Source organism: Kogia breviceps, chromosome 1 (genome assembly GCF_026419965.1).
Source record: "Kogia breviceps isolate mKogBre1 chromosome 1, mKogBre1 haplotype 1, whole genome shotgun sequence".
Lineage (NCBI taxonomy): Eukaryota > Metazoa > Chordata > Mammalia > Artiodactyla > Physeteridae > Kogia > Kogia breviceps.
The window spans coordinates 184,605,106-184,628,828 of NC_081310.1; the positions used below are offsets into that span (position 1 = coordinate 184,605,106).

Here is a 23,723-nt window from a genome sequence, read left to right on the forward strand (position 1 = left end):
TTTTGTTTTAGCATATAGTTAAGTTGGTTAGACTCAAAATTGCACGTTCTGTCTCACCTGTGGTGGGTGGCAGTTCAAATCTCAGTCCAGTTCTTTGGTCCTTAGCTGAGGTCCTTGGACTCTACCCTGTGCGGACATGGTTCAGGGGTCAGCTGGAGATTGGGCAGAGTGTCACACAGAACCTAGGCCTCTCCATCTCAGGCTCTCTTCTTTCTTCTCATTGTCTGTGGCTTCTCCGGTCTCTCTGTCTTCTGGACAGAAAGCCTAGGGTTTAATTTCTAATTGGAACTTCAGCTGGACAACCCTCAGGTCAAAGCTCCAAAAATGGGGAATTCTTCCCCTGCCAGTCCCTTCTTCCAGTTTTTAACTTCTAAAATCTTCCAGGGCTTCCCTGGTGGCGCAGTGGTTGAGAGTCCGCCTGCCGATGCAGGGGACACGGGTTTGTGCCCCGGTCTGGGAAGATCCCACGTGCCGCGGAGCGGCTGGGCCCGTGAGCCATGGCCGCTGAGCCTGCGCGTCCGGAGCCTGCGCTTCGCAAGGGGAGAGGCCACAACGGTGAGAGGCCCGTGTACCGGGGGGAAAAAAAAAAAAAAAAAAGTTTAAAATCTGCCAGCCATTGTTCACTTCAGATAGTTGTTTCTTATATTTTATTCAGAGTGTTTAGTTGTTTATCTGTGGGAGGAGTGTACTGGAAGCAGAACTACCCACTAGCATTTTTATCTATTATCAAAGTGTTTTGGGAACAAAAGTGATACACATTTAAGAGTTGTTGTTGTTTTTTTTGGTTACATAAATTAACCCATTTAGGCTAGCAGTGTTTCAAATGGTGGCCCTTCTGCTGGTCCTTCAATTCCTTCACTCTTCTGATGGCAGACTTTACTGTGGCGGCAGAAATGGTGTTGTAGGTCCAGGCACCACCAGCTACTGTTTTCATGCAGGAGCCACAGTGCCAAATGCCCACAGCTCGTCTCTTCATCTTGGCTTTGCCACAGAAGGAGCAAGTGTACTTGGAATGCTGGCTGTTTTCAGTTTTCTTCACCATTTTCCTGAGGGAGGCACCGTAATGGGTCCCATATTTACCCACGATTCTGACCTTCTTGGTGCGCCATGTCGCCACAACCTAGGTCCAAGCCCAGAGAGTAAGAGAGCTTTAATCTTCAATCAAATGAGGATGGACTGATGCATTTCCTTAATGTGGCTTGTGAACTATCTCAGGTGGATTCAACCGGGTTCACTTCAACCAGCTTTGCAGCCTTGGGCCAGTCTCTTCTCCTTGCTGGGACTCATTTTCTCCTCTGGAAGATGAGGCAGTTGGGCTCTTCCATGATCTGTAAGGGTCCTGTTATCTCTTCTTCTAGACAGAGAGCACATGCACACAGAACCCTCACTATCACCGCCAACAGTAATAGCCAGAAGCACCAGGGGAGATGCCTGGGGAAGTGATGTGGCTGGATCCGCTGGGGTGAAAGGCTCTGAAGGGGCAGCACCACAGAGTTTGAGGATGTTTACAGTCATCCTTTGTTTCTGGGGACAGAGGACCAGTACACCGAGGATGCAAGAAGTAAATGACATTCAGAAGCAAAGGAAAGAAATCATTTGCCCTTAGCAATAAGGAAAGCCTGTATGATAGTTGAAAACAAATCAGGATCATCTGGAGTTCCTGTTTGTTTGATTTTTGGCAATGTATGCTATCCTGTTTTGAAGAGAATAGGCTCCTGGGCTTTATTACTATGCCAGCAAATTTGGCAGTAGGTGGAGCGGGTAGCAGCTTTCAGTAGAGGTGCTGCTGTCACTGTTAGGAGTTTTTATGTAGGAAAGGTTCTAGGCTATGCAAAGGAAGGTGTGTATGTGTTTGGGGGGGGGTATGTGTCTGTGTGTGTCTGTGTGTGTGGTATGTGTGTGTCTGTGTGTGTGTATGTGTCTGTGTAAGGTGGGTGGAGGGGCAGGACAGAAGGTCTGTGGGCCAGTCCTGATGCTGTTTGAACAGCAACCACACTTAATCTGCGTAGACTGATTCTTTTTCTGAAGTGTGTGGTGGGGGAGAGAGAGCTAGAGAGCTAAAGCTTCTGCCACACCCACCTAGGCCATCCCTCGGGTGCTGCCCCTGATACAGATACTTTTTTTTTTTTTTTTTTTGTGGTACATGGGCCTCTCACTGTTGTGACCTCTCCCGTTGCGGAGCACAGGCTCCGGATGCACAGGCTCAGCGGCCATGGCTCACGGGCCCAGCCGCTCCGCGGCATGTGGGATCTTCCCAGACCGGGGCACGAACCCGCGTCCCCTGCATCGGCAGGCGAATTCTCAACCACTGCGCCACCAGGGAAGCCCTCTTCATCTTAATTCTAGCCTTCTAGCTCCCTAGGAGGATGGAGGTAGGGGTAGATTCTGTATCTGTATGTATGTTACGGGGTTGGTGGTGGAGGTGCGGAGATTGGATTAAAGGGACCAACAGCCTTGGAAGGAGGTCACAGGGTGGTCTGTGGGATATGTAAGGGAGGGATGGGTAGTTGTGATGAAAGGAGGGGGATAGTGTGAGTGTAAGACGATGTACAAAAGCTTTAGTTTTGCCACTAGCTTAGAAGCCATTTTTCTGTTCTTTCTCAGGACTGGGATGGACAGAAGTTTGACCCAGATCTTCCACCTTCATTTACTCTTCTCCAATGTTAGGGGTAAGATTCAATGGGTTAGGAGGCTTTTCAGCCTTCCTGGAGAAGGCTTATTACAAAACCAGGGGTAAAGTTTGCAGACAGGCGCTGTTTTTGTTCTAATTGATATTGAGTAGTTCAGGGCTGTTTTGAGGACCAAGTCTAGAAGGCACCCCAGTGACAGTCAGCATGATGACTTGGCTTTTTGTAGTTGGACAGACTTGGGTTTAAACCCTGACTGTCACTTACAAGCTGTGAGACCTTGGACAAGTCACTTGACTTGTTGAAATTTAGATTCTTCATCTATAAGGGGGTAACATTATTGTGTTATTGTCTGGTGTAAAACATAAAACATATTGCCCAGGGTGTGGTGGATACTTCACAGATGTTTGGTTTTATTATTTTTTTCCTTATGCATATTCCAGAACATCTTATTTTTAGTAGAATCCCAGCTTTAGCCCTAAGCAATTCTGTGACTCACCCTTTCCAAGCTTTAGTTTCCTTCCTTAAAATGAGGGCATTTAACTAGTTGATTTCTGAGATCCTTCCTGAATGTAAGCTGTCATAGGAATTTTTAGACTGTTGGGAATGTATAGGTCTGTTAATTTCAGGAACGACAATGTAGTCTATCCCGGGACCATGTCATCCAGTAGGAAAGGCGAGGTCTCTTAGAGCCAAACTCCCTCTCTCCTCTGAGGAGAGAGATAGCCAGCTTCCTTCAGAGTCAGGATCTGCACCCAGATTCTCCGTTATCTCTTTCTGACATTGCAGTGTACGTCAAGGTCTTTGGAATAGGCCTTTGGGTCAGCCCGGTCTCCGTGCAATTCATGTTTTACCTATCTTTTCCCTTCTGTTTATATTCTCTCCAGGTCAAGAGCCAACTGCCATTAAAAGATAGTGAGTGACTGTTGCCAAGACAACAAGCATCAGGGGAGCAGCCAGAAGCATTGACAGAAAGCTTAAATTACCTAAATGGTAAGTATGTTGTACAGTGATGTAGAGCCACACTGACAGGATTGGGTGGTTTCTGAAGTCTCTACAATTTTACCATTACAAGAGAGGGAGGAAAGTCAGTATTTGTTGATGACCTATTCTGAACCAAATACTGTGTTAAGTACCTCACATGTTTTCTCATTCAATCCACCCAGCCAACCTTCAGAAATAGGCTTAGCTATACCATTTACTGAATACTTACTATATGCTAGGCATAGTCCTGTTCGACAGACATTATCTCCCTTAATATTTACACCAGCCCTATGAGGTAAGTGCTGTTATTTTCACCACAAGGAAGTGAGCTTAGAGAAGTTAAATGACTTCTTCAAGTTCATACAAGTAGTAGATGGTAGGACTAGGTTTTAAACTTGGGTTATTTTCATTGCACTATAATGTTTCTCTCTCTTTTTTTTTTTGCGGTACACGGGCCTCCCACTGTTGTGGCCTCTCCCGTTGCGGAGCACAGGCTCCGGACGCGCAGGCTCAGCGGCCATGGCTCACAGGCCCAGCCGCTCCGTGGCATGTGGGATCTTCCCAGACCGGGGCATGAACCCGTGTCCCCTGCATCGGCGGGTGGACTCTCAACCACTGCGCCACCAGGGAAGCCCAATGTTTCTCTTTTGTGAAAGTTACTTTTTGGTTGAGGCAGTGACTGACATCTAGTTCCTTTTCCTAGCCCTTTCCGGATTGTGTATGCCAGTATCTTATTGGTGTTGTTGACTGAGGCAGTGAAGAGTACTAATGAAATAGAAGAAACTGGAGCAGTGAGTGGCCAGAGGACCTAGTGGTCTTGGTCACCAGCGGTAGCTGTATAATAGTTAGAACAAGGTTCTCTGGTAAGGAAGAGCAATAGGGCAACCAGAGAATGAGTCTGGGAAATGGGTTCTAGGCGTAGGAGTGATTGGACATAGGAAAGGAATCTTAGCAAGACCTCTCACTCTCATGGGAACCCCTCCTGGAAACAGGCATAGTTTGGGACAGGCTCTTCTTGAGGGAGTGGGAAACTTCGAGGCAAATTCTTGCCCTGTGCATTGGTTCAGGATTCTTGTTCTGTTCCTTTCCCTGGAGCATTTTTCCTACCCCAGGGAACTGGATAGGTAATGAAATTCATGTTTGGTTGGGTGGAGTGGCAGCCAGTATTCATTTGTTCATTGATCTTTCTGAGGATACTTTTAGTCTCTCTTGATTGGAGCACCAATGTTTTTTCAATATACTTGATGAATTTGGGAGGGGGCAGTAATCATTTTCATCAACAAAATTTATTACACATACCTCTTATACATAAAGTGTTTTGCTATATACTGGGACTTATGTTCTGATGGTACCACTTACCACGTGCCTAGCACGGTTCTTGGAGCTAAGTGTCCAGCCTTAAACAAAACAGGAGAAAATCCTTGTTCTCAAGGATTATATTCTAATGGGTAGAAATATTTTTTAAAATGAATAGCTAGATATAAATAAATAAGTAGATAAATAAACAACACCCATAGGTGATAGTTGCTCAGAAGAACAACAGCAGGGTAAGGTGGTAATAGGGAGTGATGGGGAGCTGAGAGATTGTTACTTTATGTAAGGTCATCAGGGAAGGCCTCTGATGAGGTGATATTTTAAGCCAAGATCTGAAAGAAGTGAGGAACATACCCAGGGAGATACCTGGGAGAAAAATATCCCTGGCAGAGGGAACAGCAAATGTAAAAGCCCTGAGGTATGAGTGTGACCTGTTCTGTCCAAGGACCTCCAGGGCCGCCAGTGTGCTGGAGTGGAGTAGTCGGGAAAGAGCAGTAGGGAATGAGAGCAGAGAAGTAATGGGACTCAGATCACCTCGGGCCTGAGAGTGGGGGTGAGACCTTTGGAGTGGATTTTATTTATTTAAAAAAATATCTATCTATTTATTTATTGGCTGCATTGGGTCTCAGTTCCAGCACACAGGATGTTTCGTTGTGGTGCACAGGCTCTTCGTTGCAGTGCGCGGGCTTCTCTCCAGTTGTGGCGCATGGGCTTCTCTCTAGTTGTGGCGCGCTGGCTCCAGAGCTCATGGGCTCTGTAGTTGTGGTGTGTGGGCTTAGTTGCCCTGCGACATGGGGGATCTTAATTCCCTGACCAGGGATCGAACCAGCGTCCCCTGCATTGCAAGACGGATTCTTAACCACTGGACCACCAGGGAAGTCCCTGGAGTGCATTTTATTCTGAGCGAGATGGGAGCCACTAGGGAGGGGACAGCAGAGGAGAGACATGGTTTGACTTATGTTTTAAAAGGCTTACTCTGTTTGCTCTTGGGGAATAGACTGGAAGGTGGGGAAAAGTGGGCATCGGCAGAAGCTGGGAGACCAGGTAGGAAGCTTTTGCCTTCTGTCAGTAGTTAGGGCAGGGATGATGGTGGCTCAGACTAGGATGGCAGTGCTGTGTAGCCAGAAAGGAATGATTTCTGGACATATTTTTTTTTGAAGGCAGAGTCAAATTCTAATTCTCCCTGTAGAGATGTTTGATTTATCTGGAGTTAACCTCTAGGTCACATGGGCTTGAGGGTGTCATTGGAAAGTTGACAGTGATCTCTGGTAAAATTCTAAACCTGACTGAGCAAAGGATAAGAACACCGGGATGACTGTAGAAGTCACTAAGAGTAACTCAAGCTAACTGATAATTTTTTTTCTTTAAGTTTTGCCATGATTTTACTTAAACTGTAAAATCAGTACAAGTTTGTTATTGAAATATTAGAAAATAAAGGAAAAATATCATACCATCCAGGGGTAGTTACTATATATATAGCATTTTGATGTATATCAGGGCAATTCATTTTTGAAAAGGTTCCTAGGCTGGATGATCAGGAATATGCTGCAAAGGTGATATGTCTTTAAGTGCTAAAATTAGGTATTTAACATTTTCTCATGTGATCTCAAGACAAAGAAAATTTGGGGCTGGCTTGCATGCAAGTGATATACAAGTACTGATTAATGGATTTATGTTTATCTAGAGGGGTTGTTTTTAGTGGCATTCTGGAGGGCTGTTCTTGGTTATATTTTGTTTAACAATTTGAAAATCAATTTGGATGAAGATACAGAAGAGACATGCCTGTTAGATTAATAAATAGTGAGTGAATGCTTATAAACTGGAAGGTGTAGAAAATATTTAGACAATTGAAACTATTGATTGAAACTAACTTTCAAGTTGAAATGAAAAAAAAAAAAGGTAAATAATGTAAGGGACCAATCAGCCAAAAATATTAAACAAAAAATTTCAGAAATAAACAATTTATAAGTTTTGAATTGCATGCTATTCTGAGTAGCATGATGAAATCTTGCTCCGTCCTTTTGTCCAGTTGACCCTTGAACAACGCGGGTTTGAACTGTGTGGGTCCATTTATATGCGGATGTTTTTCAATAGTAAGTACCACAGTACAACACGACCTGCAGTTGGTTGAATCTACGGATGCAGAACTCAGGATACAGAGGAACTGCGTGTATGGAGGAACTGCCTATATGAGGGGCCAAGTGTAAGTTATACATGGATTTTGAGTGCTGGGAAGGTCATTGCCCCTAACCCTCACATTGTTCAAGGGTTAACTGTGTAGGAAAAAACATAATACATATAGAGTTCTGTACTGTGTGTGGTTTCAGGCATCCACCAGGGGTCTTGAAACATATCCCCTGTGGGTAAGGGGGGATACTCTATCTAGAGGTTTCAGGGCTGTGCACTTTTTGTTGGGGAGGGCCTGTTTGAAAGGCTTCAGAAAACTGCAGTGACAGATGATCACCAGAGAATGGTGCAGGGGAGGCTTGGAAGGAAGAGGAAAAGGGAGAAAGGGGGAATTCTAAACTTGGTCCTCAAACATTACCACCTCAGCCTCTGCACTTGCTGTGAGATTTCAAGGGCTTCTATGTTGCACTCAACCTTATCAGTTACCTGCTCTGCTCCTCCCTTTGTACCTGTCATGTCAGTACTGCTGAGTTACTTAAAGTTCCTCAAATGCAGCATTGTCTTGTTTGCCTGCCCTCCCTTCCTTCCTCCCTGTAAGCAATTACTTTATACCCTTTATGTACCACTGTTCAAAGTGCTGGAGAGACAGCAGTAAAAAACAGCTGCAAGGGGCTTCCCTGGTGGCGCAGTGGTTGAGAGTCCGCCTGCCAATGCAGGGGACCACGGGTTCGTGCCCCGGTCTGGGAAGATCCCACGTGCCGCCGAGCGGCTGGGCCTGTGAGCCATGGCTGCTGAGCCTGCGCGTCTGGAGCCTGTGCTCCGCAGCGGGAGAGGCCACAGCAGTGAGAGGCCCTTGTACCATTAAAAAAAAAAAAAAAAAAAAAAAAAAAGCTGCAAATACAAAAAACATGTTTCTGATCTCATAGATCTTATAATCTAGTAAAAAGAGTCACACGGTAAATAAATTCTCAAGCAATTAAGTGGTAAAATGTGCTAAGAAGAAACAAGTAGAATATCTTACCTTAGAGCTGTCCAAAGATGAAATGAGCTGCCTTGGGAGGAAATGAGTACCCTTCCTGTCATTGAATAGGAGCTGAATGACTACTTGCTAGATAATTTCTTCATTGAGTGGGAGGTTGGATCAGATGATCTCTAAATCCTTTCCAACCTGGAGAATCTCTACCTACTTAGTTGGGCTCCCAACCCTGAGGTTTGCATATCTAAAATACATGAATTTGTGATTCTGGGAAAAATCATTTAAGTCCAGAAATTAAATAGAAACACTCAAGAAGTGCTGATGAGATGTGGACAGCTGAAGGTTTTAAGACAGGTAACTAGAAATTGTCAGGAGGAAGCTGCTTTAAAATAGTTTTCCCATTTTCCTTTAGATCAGGGACTGGCAAACTGTGGTCCACAGGCCCACTGCCTATTTTTGTAAATAAAGTTTAGTTGAAACACATCCATGTCATTTGCTTGTGTATCGTGTATGGCTGCTTCACACTATAATGGCAGAGTTGAGTAGTTGGGACAGAGACCTTAGGGCCTTACAAAGCCTAAAATATTTGCTATCAAACTAAGTTGTATACTTATATGGATACCATCAAACTTTACAGAAGACGTTTGCTGATCCCCTACTTTAAATGACTGTTGGGAACAGGAAGTGAGTCATGGCAGCTGTGTTGGGGGAAAGGGCAGGGCAAGTTTGATTCTGTACTATTTCAGACCTTCCTGGCCCACTAGGACAGGAAAAAGAGCCAGCCTCCAAAATGCTGGATAGGGCCACTTGGAACTGGGTTCAAGACCTTTGGCAGAAGGGAGATCTGAATGAGAGACAGTCAGTGATGTATCTTTCTTTTTTAAAATTCTTTTTTATTAATTTTTTTTGAGATGTTGGGGGTAGGAGTTAATTAATTAATTTTTGCTGTGTTGGGTCTTCGTTTCTGTGTGCGGGCTTTCTCTAGTTGTGGCAAGCGGGGGCCACTCTTCACTGCGGTGCACCGGCCTCTCACTTATCACGGCCTCTCTTGTGGAGCACAGGCTCCAGACGTACAGGCTCAGTACTTGTGGCTCACGGGCCTAGTTGCTCTGCGGCATGTGGGATCCTCCCAGACCAGGGCTTGAACCCGTGTCCCCTGCATTAGCAGGCAGATTCTCAACCACTGTGCCACCAGGGAAGCCCCGATGTATCCTTCTAGTATGAGTTGGAACTGAGTTAGACACTGGTGTGTGTGTTGGGTGGGGGGAGGAAGTTGGCATTAAAGAATGGACTACTCTTCACTTTCCCATGATTTCTGAGGCTTAATATAAACAATTTCCTTCCCAGACCTCACTCTTGGGTACAATTAATCACTTCTTCTGAGCTTCTAGTGCACATACATCAGGTGGTGAAATGTACTAAGTGAAAAGAAGCAGGGTAAGAGGACAGGGAGCAGAAGAGTGGGTGCTATGTTTTGTGAGATGGTCAGGGAGGCCTCTTTTTTTTTTTAATATATATATAATTTTTATTTCTCATACCTCAATAAAGCTGTTACAAAACATACATAATAAAATATTAGGAAATAAATCCAGCAACATATAAAAACATAATAACACATAATCAAGTTTGGTTTATCCTGTGAATGCAAGGTTGGTTTAACATTTCAAAAAAATCACTTTAATTCACAATATTAATTGAATAAAGGAGAAAATCAACATGATCATTTAAGTTGATGCAAAAGAAAACCATTGGATAAAATTCCACACCCTACATGATTAAAAAGAAAAAAACATAAGCTAATTAGAAATGAAAAGGTATGTCCTCAATCTGCTGAATGATATTTACCAGAAAACCTCTAGTAAACATTATAAGTAACATGGAAATACTGAATCCTTCCTCCACCCAAGGTCAATAGCAAAGCAGTATGTCCACTCTCATCATTTTACTTCAACATTGTATTTGGGGAAAATAAATGTCTCACAATTTGGAAAGGAAAAGGCTAAATAGTCATTATTTGCAGAAGACATACCATATATATAGAAAATCTAAAGGAATCTGCAACAGTTACTAGAAATGATAAGTGATTTTAGCAATGTCACCTAATATAGTTAATGTGTTTTTTTCAGGTGTACATATTTATTTATTTTTAAGATAAATTATTTATTTTTTAAAATTTATTTTTGGCTGCATTGGGTCTTCATTGCTGCGTGTGGGTTTTCTGTAGTTGCAGTGAGCAGGGGCTACTCTTCGTTGTGGTGCATGGGCTTCTCATTGTGGTGGCTTCTCTTGTGGAGCACAGGCTCTAGGTGCACGGGCTTCAGTAGTTGTGGCATGCAGGCTCAGTAGTTGTGGCTTGTGGGCTGTAGAGTGCAGGCTCAGTAGTTGTGGCGCAAGGGCCTATTTCCTCCGCGGCATGTGGGATCCTCCTGGACCAGGGCTCAAACTCGTGTTCCCTGCATTGGCAGGCGGATTCCTTTTTTTTTTTTTTTTTTTTGAGGTACGCGGGCCCCTCACTGTTGCAGCCTCTCCTGTTGCAGAGCACAGGCTCAGTGGCCATGGCTCATGGGCCTAGCTGCTTCGCGGCATATGGGATCTTCCCAGACCGGGGCACGAATCCGTGTCCCCTGCATTGGCAGGCGGACTCTCAACCACTGCACCACCAGGGAAGTCAGGGAGGCCTCTTTATTCTTATTTTATAATTGGTTCTAGCTGATTCCTTGAAGGCAAGGGTTGGGTCTTAATGATCTCTCTCTAGCACTTGGCAAAATGCTGGGTGCATTATAGATGTTCCATAGATGTCTACTAAATAAATGTGTTTTACCTGGATAAACCTACTTGATGGGGAATGCAGGAAGGCTGGAAAGAGAGGCATCTGTCTCTTCCCTTTGTGGATGGTCCTGGAGGTAGCAAAGCATTTCTTTCTCTGGCTGTGCTTAGGGCCAAAAGGTCAGAGATAAGTGAAACTCTAACCTCATTTTCGATCCATTTCCTTATTTACCCTGGGTATAAGGGCTGATTTTAGTGAGTCTCTCTTTTTAGGAGGATTCTGCCTAGTGAAACTTACCTTAGGTATGCATAGGGTTTTTCAAAGAGCTTTTGCTGACTTTGACTTTTGCTGTGAGGTAGGTGGGGTTGATATTCTTTTATTTTTTCAGAGGAAGGGTCTGAGATATGGAGAAGATCAATGACTTGCCCAAACAGGGTAGCATTCTTAAAGGAATATGGTCTTTGGAACTAGACTTGGGTTCACGATCTGGCTGTCCTTACTAGCTGTGTGACCTTGGGCAAGTTTGAGGGTACCGATCCCATAAGGTTATTGTGAATGCTGAGCAGAATAATAGTAATAGCTACTGTTTGTTGTGACTTATGTGCAAGGCATTCTGCTAAGTGCTTTACATGCCGGGGGATTACGTATTGTCTTTGTATGGATGAGAAAACATCAGAGAAGTAATTTGTTCGAGTAGATAGATCTGGAGTTCCTAGAGAAAGTATGTTTATAGTAAGTCCTTACTATATTGTCTCTAGTATAGTCATGTTCGATTTGGGGTTGTCCTTTATTTGTTCCCTTTATACCTTTCTGTTTTTATTGGTCTGTGTATAATCAGAATGCCTCCCTTTGTAAAAATGCTCAAGAATTTGTAGGGAAGTGCTTTTACACAATGGGAAGAGTCCTGGGTAGAGTCAGGAGACTAAAGTCCTTGGCTTTGCTAAGTTTCTGGAGAAATCTTGAGTCTCTGTTCCTTCATTTTTAAAATAAGGGGATTGGGCCAAACAGGCAGTTTTATTTTATTTTATTTTATTTATTTATTTATTTTTTGTGGTACGCGGGCCTCACTGTTGTGGCCTCTCCCGTTGCGGAGCACAGGCTCCGGACGCGCAGGCTCAGCGGCCACGGCTCACGGGCCCAGCTGCTCCGCGGCACGTGGGATCCTCCCGGACTGGGGCACGGACCCGTGTCCCCTGCATGGGCAGGCGGATTCTCAACCACTGCGCCACCAGGGAAGCCCCAGGCAGTTTTATTTTAAATAAAAGCGGTAGAACTCTTTCGTGACAGTCATTTGGGGGAAGACCAATATGTTAAGAAGCTAAAACCAGTTGCTTTGGTTGACTGAGTGAGAGAGGGGCCTGACTCAGCCTGCTCAGACCTTTGCCCCTGCTCTCTTTTCCCAGGTGACTCTGGAAGGGGTTTGCTCAGTCTGATTTGAAGGTCAGTGGACTAAATGATCTTTTAGCTGTGTTTTGGCTATGAAATCCCATTCTAAGGAGTGGAAGAAGATCCAGAAATATTTTCTGCTTCAACGCTGGCTCCAATAATTAGAACCTCTATGAGTGGTGTGGTTTTCTGCTATTTATGTCATATTTGCATGGCATAGACCTGAAAGCCAGAAGGGTCATTGTCCAATGGGGAGAAGCACTGTGCAAGTGGCTTGGGGCTTGGGAAGAGACCTTTCAGAGCATTACCACGGGACCTGATATCTATGCTGGCTGTATCTGTTATTGTCAGTTGTTTTCTCCATTGTAATCCATGAGCAAGTAGCTTCTTGACATCATTTTTATTATTTTCTGTTAATGGTTAGTGCCAAAGGGCTGACCAGCCATTTAAAAATTAGGGGGCTCATTCAACCCTATTCATTCATCAAATTTTAAGCATTAATTTATGTGCTAGGCTTCCTGCTGGGTGCTGAGAATACAGTGGTGAAAAAGAAACAAGTTGGAGAGATAAAATTAGTAAGTAAAACTTGAATACATTGTGATAAGTGCTGTGATGGGACCAATACAGCAGAGTAAAGCACAAGAAAGAGGCGACCTGATCTAGCCTAGGGTTTCAGGAAGGAGGTGCTCCAGGAGCCTCCAGGAGGAGGTATTGCCTAAGGTGGGATTTGAAAAAATGAGAAGGAAGTATCAAGCTAGTGAAGGCCTGGAGGTGAGAGAGAGTGCAAGGTTTGTGAAATGTTGAGAGTGAAGAGCTCCGCGGAGTTTGAAGACGAGCCTGAAGAGGCAGGCAGGGAGAATGGACCTCACATGCCCCGTGGGGAGTGTGGGCTTTGTCCCGAGCAATAAGGCCCTTTATTTTTTTTTTTTTTTTTTTTTTTTTTTTGCGGTATGCGGGCCTCTCACTGTTGTGGCCTCTCCCGTTGCGGAGCACAGGCTCCGGTCGCACAGGCTCAGCGGTCATGGCTCACGGGCTTAGTTGCTCCGCGGCATGTGGGATCTTCCCGGACCAGGGCACGAACCCGTGTCTCCTGCATCGGCAGGCGGATTCTCAACCACTGCGCCACCAGGGAAGCCCAATAAGGCCCTTTAAAGGATTTTGAGTAGTGGCGTGTGATAACTCTCTTCTCTGTATATTTCAGTAAGTATTTGCTGTATATTCAGTGAGTTTTGCTTTTTCATTCCTTGTGCTACCCTGGTTGATTCATATCAGAGACTTGAACAGAAAATATAAAGTTGGCACTAAAAGCCTAATGAATAAAAAAGCAGTGTAATTCCTGGACTCTACTAATTCAGAAATATAATTTATAGATGGGGCTGTACTTAGGTTTAACATTTTCCTCTCTGAAAAAGAGATTTGTTTATGTAGTATAAATAAGACTTGTTGAGGAGAATGTTTCAGTTTGGGGTAAGCTGTTTTTTTTTTTTTTTTTAAAACAGCTTAAGATATAATTTATGTATCATAAAGTTCCTCTCTTTAAAGTATACAATTTAATGACTGTCTAGCATACTTACGACAATAAGCTGTTTTAAAGCTTTTTATATTATAGAAGCATCATATATCATTTGTCCTTCAATAACTGCTATGCCAGTACAGATCTTTTTTATCTACTCATTTAAAAGTGATTTATGGCTCCTACTTAGTTCAATCCCCCATCCCCTCCACCCTGTGTATAAAATTGGTAGTTAAGAATTTTTTTTGTTTTACTGTACCACTAGGCAAAAGGCCAAAAACAAGTTTTTTTTTTGTATGTAGGAAAAGTAGATGGGAATAAGGGAAAAGGTTTCTTTCTTATAAAAAATATATAAATGTAGGTTTTTTTTTTTCCTCTCCATTTTTGGGAATGAGGAAGCCTGTAAGCTGGAAAAAGGAGGAGAAGGGGAGACCAAAGGAAGCACAGGTGAGAAGACAGAGAAAGACAATATGCAGGGAAGCCGAGTGGTGGAGAGGTAAGAATAGTCAGGGAGCTGGGCGATGGAGAGGCTGAAGGAGGGAGGCAGGCCCTGCGAGGAGGCCTTGGTGTTTTTTAAAAGCTGAGCATGGGCTCCACCTGGTGGCTGTAGGCTTTAAGTGCAATTGATGGAGGAGATCTTGGGGTTGGAGAGAAGTGGCATTTAGCATCTCCTCAAATCCTGCTTAAGGTTGTTTCTCTTTTGCCCTGGGTTTTCTCATGGGATCGTTGTTGAGTCCATTTTTCTCTCAAATGGAGGCTGTTTTTCTCTTATGGCTCAGACCTTGTTCCCTCCATCCTTTCTCCTAGGTTTAAATGTAATATCAGACTACATCACCCAGTGCCCTTATTGTTGCTGTCATATTGAACCCCAGGGTCACCGCCTCTCATTTCTCGATGACTATAGTTTCTTGTTTAATGTCACTATTTGCAGCACTAGTCCTGTTAATTTGTGGGCTTTCAATGTACAATTCAGGAATCCTTGCAACACCTTTGCCTCAGTATTTCTCTCTTCCAGTGATCTCACCCCTCTCTGTACCTGGCGTTCACAGAATCATACTTTAGTTTTTTAACTTTCAAAAAGTTAAGACTACTTTTTTGGAGCAGTTTTCGATTCACAGCAAAATTGAAGGGAAGGTACAGCAATTTCCCATATACCCCCTGTCCACGTCCCTCCTCAGGTTCCCCCCCCATTATCAACATCTCCCATGTACATTTGTTACAGTTGATGAACCTCCACACACATCATGTTCACCCAGAGTTCATAGTTTGCATTCAGGTTCACTCTTGGTGTTGTACATCCTGTGAGTTTGGACAAATGTATAATGACATGTATCCACCATTATAGTATCATGCAGAGTAGTTTTACTGCCCTGAAAGTCCTCTGTGCTCTGCCTATTCATACCTTAGTTCTTGACATTATCAATTACTGCAACTCCTTGATAATTTCAATTCCCTGAGATCCCTCTCTGATTACCGTCTCCTACCTTTCAAGCTCATTCCTCCTAGTACCCTGACTCCAACAATCCTTCAGTCCTCATTGGTACCTTCAATTCATTGGTCCTATTACGTTTTCACTGTTCTTCACATGTTCTTGATGTTCGTGTTTCTCTTTACTGAGGCTCCCTTGTGCACACCTATAATTTCCTCACTCTTTTCTTGCTTTGTTACATTTGCAAACTTCCAACCCTGTTTTCAGTCCAATTCTCTGTCTCCTCTGTGCCTTCATCTGGTCAGCAGAACAAGACTGAATATAAAAATACAACCTTGCTGATTGGTTTCACTTCAAATCACAACCATGAATTTCAAGTGGGCCCTTAATGTTGCCTGGCAGTCATTCTGTTTTCCACTCACCTAGGTGACCATTTCTGAAACCTGTACTATTCTACCCCCTGCCCTTGTCATCATTTTAAGATGATGATCTTGCTTTCTACTTCAGTGAAAAAGCAAAAACAGTCAAAAGAGAACTTTATAGACTACTGCCCCCACACCTTCCTTCCTACCTACCCACTAACACTTGTACCCATGTACTCTGCCTTCCTGCCTCTTACCATAGACGAACTGTCTGTGCTTTTTTTGTTGTTTTTGTAATATTATTTTTTAAAATTTGTCTTATTGAAGTATAGTTGATTTACAATGTTGTGTTAGTTTCTGATGTACAGCAAAGTGATTGTTACATATATATATGGTTTATTACAGGATATTGAATATAGTTCCCTGTGCTATACAGTCGGACCTTGTTGTTTATCCATTCTGTATATAGTATTTTGCATCTTATCTGTGCTGCTATTGCTGCATCATATGGCTGAGTATGTTTAGTTTTGTAAGAAACCACCAAACTGTCTTCTAAAAGTGGCTGTACCATTTTGCACCTTCACTAGCAGGGAGGGTTCCTGTTCACATCCTTACTAGCATTTGGTATAGTGGTAACTTTAAATTTGCATTTCTCTGATGACAGGTGATGTTGGAGCATCTTTTCATATGCTTATTTGCCACCTGTAGATCTTCTTTAGTGAAGTGTCTGTTAAGGTCTTTGGCCCATTTTAAAATCACATTTTCTTATTGTTATCAATAACAAGTTTTATTTCCTTTGCAAGTTTTTTTTCCTTCAGTCTGTGGCTTGTCTTCTCATTCTCTTGACATTGTCTTTTGCAGAGCAGTTTTAAATTTTAATGAAGTTCATTTTATCAATTACACTCCTTTCATGAATTGTACCTTTGGTGTTGTATCTAAGAAGTCACAGCTAAACACAGGGTCACTAGGTATTCTCCTTATGATATCTTCTAGGTGTTTTATAGTTTTATGTATTACATTTAGGGCTGTGACCCATTTCAAGTTAGTGTTTGTGAAGGGTGTAAGGTTTGTGTCTATATTGATAGTTTTGTGTGTGAATGTCCAATTTGTTATAGCACCATTTGTTGAAAAGATTGTCTTTCTGTTGTATTGCCCTTGCTTCTTTGTCAAAGATCAGATGACCATATTTCTGTGGGTCTATTTCTGGGCTCTCTGTTCTTTTCCATTAATCTATTGGTCTTTTCTCTCACCAGTATCACACAGTCTTGAATATTGTAGCTTTTATAGTGAGTCTTGAAGTTGGGTAGCATCAGTTCTCCAACTGTGTTGTTCTCCTTCAATATAGCATTGGCTGTACTGGGTCTTTTGCCTCTCCATGTAAATTTTAGAATCCATTTGTCTATATCCACAAAATAACTTGCTGGGATTTTGATTGAGATTGCATTGAATCTAGAGGTCAAATTGGGAAGAAATGAATTTGGATAATACTGAGTGTTAGAATCTACGAACATGGAATATCCTTTTATTTATTTAATTCTTCATCAGAGTTTTGTGGTTTTCTTCATATAGATCTTGTACATATTTTGTGAGATTTATACCTGTGTATTTCATTTTAGGAGGTGCTAATACAAAGGGTATTGTGTTTTTAATTTTGAATTCCACGTGTTCATTGCTGGTATATACAAGAAATTGATTGACTTTTGTATGTTACCCTTATATCCTGCAACCTTGCTATAGTTATAATTGCTTATTAGTTCCAGGAGTTTTTTTGTTGATTCATTTAGATTTTCTACATAAGACAGTCATGTCATCTGTGAACAAAGACAGTTTTATTTCTTCTTTCCCAATCAGTATACCTTTTCTTCTCTTTTCTTGTCTTACTGTGTTAGCTAGGACTTCAGTAAATTTTGAGAAGCTGTGATAGGAGGGGACATCCTTGCCTTGTTCTTGATCTTAGTGAGAAAGCTTTGGACTTCCCACAATTAGGTATGATGTTATCTGTAGTGTTTTTTGTAGATGTTCTTTATCAAGTTGAGGAAGTTCCCCTCTGTTCCTAGTTTGCTGAGAGTTTTTATTATGAATGGGTATTGAATTTTGTCAAGTGCTTTTTTGCATCTATTAATACGATCATATGATTTTTCTTCTTTAACCTGTCAGTGTGGTGCATTTCATTTATTGATTTTTGAATACTGAACCAGCCCTGCATACCTGGGACAAATCAAGCTTAGTTGTGGTGTATAATTATTTTTATACAGTGTTGGATTTCATTTACTAATATTTCATTAAGGATTTTTGCATCTGTGTTCATGAGAGATCAATATTGGGCTGTAGTTTTCTTTTCTTGTAATGTCTTTGCTTTTGTTGTTAATGTAATGCTGGCATCAAAGGACAAGTTAGGAAGTATTCCCTTTGCTTCTATTTTTGGAAGAGATTGTAGATACTTGGTATAATTTCTTGGTATAATTTCATAGTGAAATGATGGGCCTGGTGCTTTCTGTTTTGCAAGGTTATTAAATATTGATTCAATTTATTTAATAGATACAGGTCTATTAAAATTGTCTTTTTCTTCATGTGTGAGTTTTGGTATATTGTGTCTTTCAAGAAATTGATTTCATCTAAGCTGTCAAGTTTGTGTGCATAGAGTTATTCATAATATTCCTTTATTATCCTTTTAGGGTCCATGGGATCTGTGATGTCCCTCTTTCATTTCTTTTTTTAAAAAAATATTTATTTCTTTATTTGGTTGTGCCAGGTCTTAGTTGTTGCAGGTGGGCTCCTTAGTTGCGGCAGGTGGACTCCTTAGTTGTGGTATGTGAACTCTTAGTTGCGGCATGCATGTGGGATCTAGTTCCCTGACCAGGGATCAAACCTGGGCCCCCTGCATTGGGTTATTTGTAATTTGTGTTTTCTCTCTTTTTTTTCTTAGTTAGCCTGGCAAGAGGCTGATTGACTTTATTGATATTTTCAAAGAACCAGCTTTTGGTTTCATTGATTTTTTTTTTTCTCTATTGATTTTCTGTTTTCGGTTTTATTGATTTCTACTCTAATTTTTATTATTTCTTTTCTTCAGCTTACTTTGGTTTTAATTTGTTCTTCTTTTTTCTAGTTCCCTAAGATAGGAGTTTATTGATTGCAGATCTTCATTCTTTACTAATATATTCTTTCAGTGCTATAAATTTGCCTCTAAGCATTGCATTTGCTACACCCCACAACTTTTGATAAAATTGTATTTCGTTTTCATTTGGTTCAAAATACTTAAAACGTTTCTCTTGAGATTTCTTCTTGGACCCATGTGTTATTTAGAAGTGTGTTGTTTAATCTCCACATATTTTGGAATTCCAGCTCTCTTTCTGGTACTGATTTCTAGTTCCATTCCATTGTGGTCTGGGATAGACACTGTATAGTTTCTTTTAAACTGTTTGCATGTGTTTTTTGACCCAGAATGTAGTCTGTCTTGGTGAATGTTCCATGTGAACTTGAGAAGAATGTTTACTTTTTTGTTGGATGAAATAGTCTATAGATGTCCATTATATCCAGTTGATTGATGGTGTTGCTGAGTTCAGCTATGTCCTTACTGATTTTCTGCCTGCTGGATCTGTCCATTTATCATAGAGAGGTGTTGAACTCTCCAACTATAGTAATTGATTTATCTATTTCTCCTTGCAGTTCTGTCAGTTTTTGCCTCACATATTTTGATGCACATACACATTAAGGACTATTGTCTTCTTGGAGAATTAACCCCTTTATCATTATGTAATAGCCCCCTTTCCCCTTGATAACATTCCTTGTTCTGAAACCTGCTATCTGAAATTAATGTAGCTACTCCAGCTTTCTTTCTTTTTTTTTTTTTTTGCGGTACGTGGGCCTCTCACTGCTGTGGCCTCTCCCGCTGCGGAGCACAGGCTCCGGACGCGCAGGCTCGGCGGCCATGGCTCACGGGCCCAGCCGCTCCGCGGCATGTGGGATCTTCCCAGACCGGGGCACAAACCTGTGTTCCCTGAATCGGCAGGCGGACTCTCAACCACTGCGCCACCAGGGAAGCCCCCAGCTTTCTTTTGATTAGTGTTAAATGGTATATCTTTCTCGATCCCTTTACTTTTAATCTATATGAGTCTTTATTAAAATTTAAAGTGGGTTTTAAAAAAAAATTAATTAATTTTTGGCTGCATTGGGTCTTCGTTGCTGCACCTGGGCTTTCTCTAGTCGCGTGAGTGGGGGCTACTCTTCACTGTGGTGCGCAGGCTTCTCACTGCGGTGGCTTCTCTTATTGCGGAGCATGGGCTCTAGGTGTGTGGGTTTCAGTAGTTGTGGCATTATTGCTATTATTATTTTGAAAAATTATTATCTGTTAGATAAATTAATAGGAACAATTAAAAATTTTATTTTACTTGGACTTACTCCTCCTCTAATGCTCGTCCTTTTTTTAAAAATGTGTTCTGAGTTTTTGACCTATATCATTTTCCTTCTTACTGAAGAACTTCTTTTAAAATTTTTTTGTAAGGTGGGTCAACTGGCAACAGATCCCCTCAATTTTTTTTTTTTTCTGGTACGCGGGCCTCTCACTGCTGTGGCCTCTCCCATCGCAGGGCACAGGCTCCAGATGCGCAGGCTTAGTGGCCATGGCTCACGGGCCCAGCTGCTCCGCGGCATGTGGGATCTTCTCGGACCGGGGCACTAACCCGCGTCCCCGGCTTCGGCAGGCGGACTCTCAACCACTGTGCCACCAGGGAAGCCCCCCCTCAATTTTTATTTGTCCTAGAAAGTATTTCTCCTTCACTGTTGGAATTGATTTTTTTTTAATTGATTTTTTTATTTTTGGCTGTGTTGGGTCTTAGTTACAGCATGCGGGATCTTCATTGCGGCATGTGGGATCTTTTGTTGTGGCTCATGGGTTCTCTCTAGTTGTGGTGCATGGGTTTTCTCTCTCTAGTTGTGGCACACAGGCTCCAGAGCGCATGGGCTCTGCAGTTGTGGCATGTGAGCTCCAGAGCATGTGGGCTCTGTAGTTTGCAGCACACAGGGTCTCTAGTTGAGGCACACGGGCTCAGTAGTTGTGGTGTGCGGGCTTAGTTGCCCTGTGGCATGTGGGATCTTAGTTCCCAACCAGGGATCAAACCCACATCTCCTGTGTTGGAAGGTGGATTCTTTACCACTGGACTACCAGGGAAGTCTCTCTCCTTCACTTTTTTTTTTTTTTTTTTTTGATACGCGGGCCTCTCACTGTTGTGGTCTCTCCCGTTGCGGAGCACAGGCTCCGGACGCGCAGGCTCAGCAGCCATGGCTCACGGACCCAGCCACTCGGCGGCATGTGGGATCTTCCCGGACCGGGGCACGAACCCATGTCCCCTACATCGGCAGGCGGATTCTCAACCACTGCGCCACCAGGGAAGCCCTCTCCTTCACTTTTGAAGGATAATTTTGTAGGGTACAGCAATCTAGATTGGTGGTGTTTTTCTCTCAACATTTAAAATATTTAACTCTACTGTCTTGTCACTTGCATGATTTCTGAGAAGTCAGATGTTACTTCTTATCTTTGTTCCTCTGTAGGTAAGGTGTCTTTTCCTCTGGGTTCTTTCAGGATTTTTCCTTTATCTTTGATTTTCTGTAGTGTGAATATGATATGCCTCAGTGTTTTTGTTTTTGTTTTTCTTTTTAACATTTATCCTGCTTGGTGTTCTGAGCTTCCTGAATCTGTGGTTTGGTGCTGACATTAATTTGGGGAAATTCTGTCATTATTGCTTCAAATTTTTCTTCTCTTCCTTTCTTCTTCTGGTATTCCCGTTACGCACGTGTTACACTTCTCGTAGTTATCCCACACTTCTTGGATATTCTGTTCCATTTTTTTTGCAGTCTTTCTTTCTCTTTGCTTTTCAGGTTAGAAGTTTCTACTGACATATCCTCATCCTCAAGCTCAGAGATTCTTTACCAGCTGTGTCTAGTTTACTAATGAGACACTCAAAGGCATTTTTCACTTCTGTTGGTGTTTTTGATCTCTAACGTTTCTTTTTGATTCTATTCTATTTCTTTTCTTACATTACCCATATGTTCTTGCATGTTGTCTAATTTTTCCATTAGATTCTTTAGCATATTAATCATAGATGTTTTGAATTTCTGTCTGATAATTCTAACAGCTCTTCCATATCTGAGTCTGGTTCTGATGATTGCTTTGTTTCTTTAAACTGTGCTTTTATCTTTTAGTATGCCTTGTAATTTTTTGTTGAAAGCTGGACATGATGTCCTGGGTAAAAATAACTTAGGTAAGTAGGCCTTTAGTGATGTTGTGGTACAGTGTTGGAGAAGGGGAGGTATCCTGTTGTCCCATGATTAGGTCTCAGTTTTTTAGTAAGCCTGGGCCCCTGGGCTATGAATTTCACAAGTGCTTCTCAGTGTCAGGTCCTATGTGCCACCCCTCTCCCTACCCCATCCCCTAGGTGGTACAGGATGGCTGGAGTTGGGCATATTCCTTCCACCATGTAGAAAGTTAGAGGTAGCTGGAGTTGGGTGTTCTCCTTCCGCCAGGTTAGTTAGGCTCGGATAAGACTCTAATAGGTTAGACCATGGTTTCAAAATGGTTAATTTACCCTCCTCCAGCTGGAAGCATGAGGGAATTTTTTCCCATCTTCACTGTGCAACCTGGTACAGCTCCTGGAGGTAAAGCTCACAAAGTGTGGTGCATCCCCCACCTCAGACTGAGACAACCCCTGTTATTTTTGACTCGCAAAGTTGTCCACCCTGAGCCTCGAGAAGTTTGTCAGTTGCAGTTTAGGTTTTCCTACCCTGGTATTAGTTCTCATGGAGGTTTCTATGCCTGCATTTCTGCTCTCGTAAATTGTGCTCTCTGTATCTACTTGTCTGTTTAACTTTGGGGGAAGCAGTTTTCTCTGTAACCTCAGTTCTCTGATGGATCTAAGAAGAGTTGTTGATTTTGTTTGTTCAGCTTTTTACTTGTTAGGAAGAAGTGATGACTTTAGAAGCTCCTTACATGCTGGACCAGAAACTGAGTCTACCCTACCATCTCTATGTATTTTACTTCTTTCGTGCCTTAACGTTTTTAAAAATTATTTTTTGTTTTGGCAAAAAATGCATAACATAAAATGTATCATCTTAACCATTTTTAAATGTACACTTTTTTAGTAGTGTTAAGTATATATACACACTGTTGTCCAACCAAACTGGAACATTTTTTATCTTGCAGAACTGAAACTCTATACCCATTGAACAACAAGTCCCTATTTCCTCTTTCCCTCAGCCTCTGGCCATCACCATTCTACTTTGTTTCTATGAATTTGACTATTCCAGATACCTCATATAAGTGAAATCATATAGTATTTGTCTTTTGTGACTGGATTATTTCACTTAGTACAACGTCCTCAAGGTGCATCCATGTTGAAGCGTCAGAATTTCCTTCCTTTTTAAGATTGAATAACATTTCATTGTATGTATAAACCACATTTTGTGTATCCATTCATCCACTGATGGACATTTAGGTTGCTTCCACCTTTTGGCTCTTGTGACAAATGCTGCTATGAACATAGGTATGGGGACTTCCCTGGCAGTCGAGTGGTTAGGACTCTGTGCTTCCACTGCAAGGGGCCTGGGTTCGATCCCTGGTTGGGGAAGTAAGATCCCGCAAGCTGCACAGCGTGGCCAAAAGAAAAATTTAAAAAAACAGGTGTGCAAACATCCCTCTGAGATCATTCTTTCATTTTTTGGTTATATATCCAGAAGTGGAATTGCTGGATCATATGGTAATTAGTTTTTAATTTTTTGAGGAACTACCATTATGTTTTTCCATAGTAGCTATAGCATTTTCCCACCAACAGTGTATAAGGGTTCCACTTCTCCACATCTGTACACTTTTTGTTTTTTGATAGTAGTCGTCCTTGGATATCATCTTTGGAGAAATGTCTATTCAAGTCCTTTTCCCATTTTAAAATCAGGTTCTTTTTCATTGTTAAGTTGTAGAAGTTATTTATATATTCTGCTTATTAATGCCTTATCAGATATATGATTAATATCTATTCTTAACAAGGTCTAAAGTTAGTTATAACACTATCCTCTTCGCAAAGAATATAACATTCTAAGAACACTTGAATTCTGATTTCTCTCTTTACGATTTACATGTCATTATTGTTTAGTGTTTCAGTTCCACTTTGGGGAAGAAGTGGAGCAGGATAAAACCAATCTCTAATTGATTTTTATTGTTTAACTGAATCAGTGCTTGTTTGGGTTAATTTC

General features: G+C 42.0%; 2 protein-coding genes across 8 annotated transcripts in view; one reads left to right on the forward strand and one right to left on the reverse strand.

Annotated features, from left to right (window-relative positions):
• LUZP1 (leucine zipper protein 1) overlaps positions 1–23,723 on the forward strand; it is an 83,654-nt gene that overhangs the window by 49,964 nt on the left and 9,967 nt on the right. For 3 of the 7 annotated variants that reach the window (XM_067015227.1, XM_067015229.1, XM_067015236.1), the window contains 2 exons: positions 2,605–2,669; positions 3,515–3,620. The gene's annotated coding sequence lies outside the window, so the exon portion shown is untranslated. Of the gene's footprint in view, positions 1–2,355; positions 2,373–2,604; positions 2,670–3,514; positions 3,621–23,723 lie in introns of those variants that run through there. The other 4 variants (XM_059062006.2, XM_067015244.1, XM_067015250.1 and 1 more) reach the window with 2 other exon arrangements.
• Positions 809–2,948, reverse strand: LOC131740411 (large ribosomal subunit protein eL43-like). The gene is made up of 2 exons (XM_059036256.1): positions 2,895–2,948; positions 809–1,120 (listed from the first exon to the last, which is right to left on the reverse strand). The coding sequence occupies exons 1-2, from the start codon at positions 2,946–2,948 to the stop codon at positions 809–811; spliced, it is 366 nt and encodes a 121-aa protein (XP_058892239.1).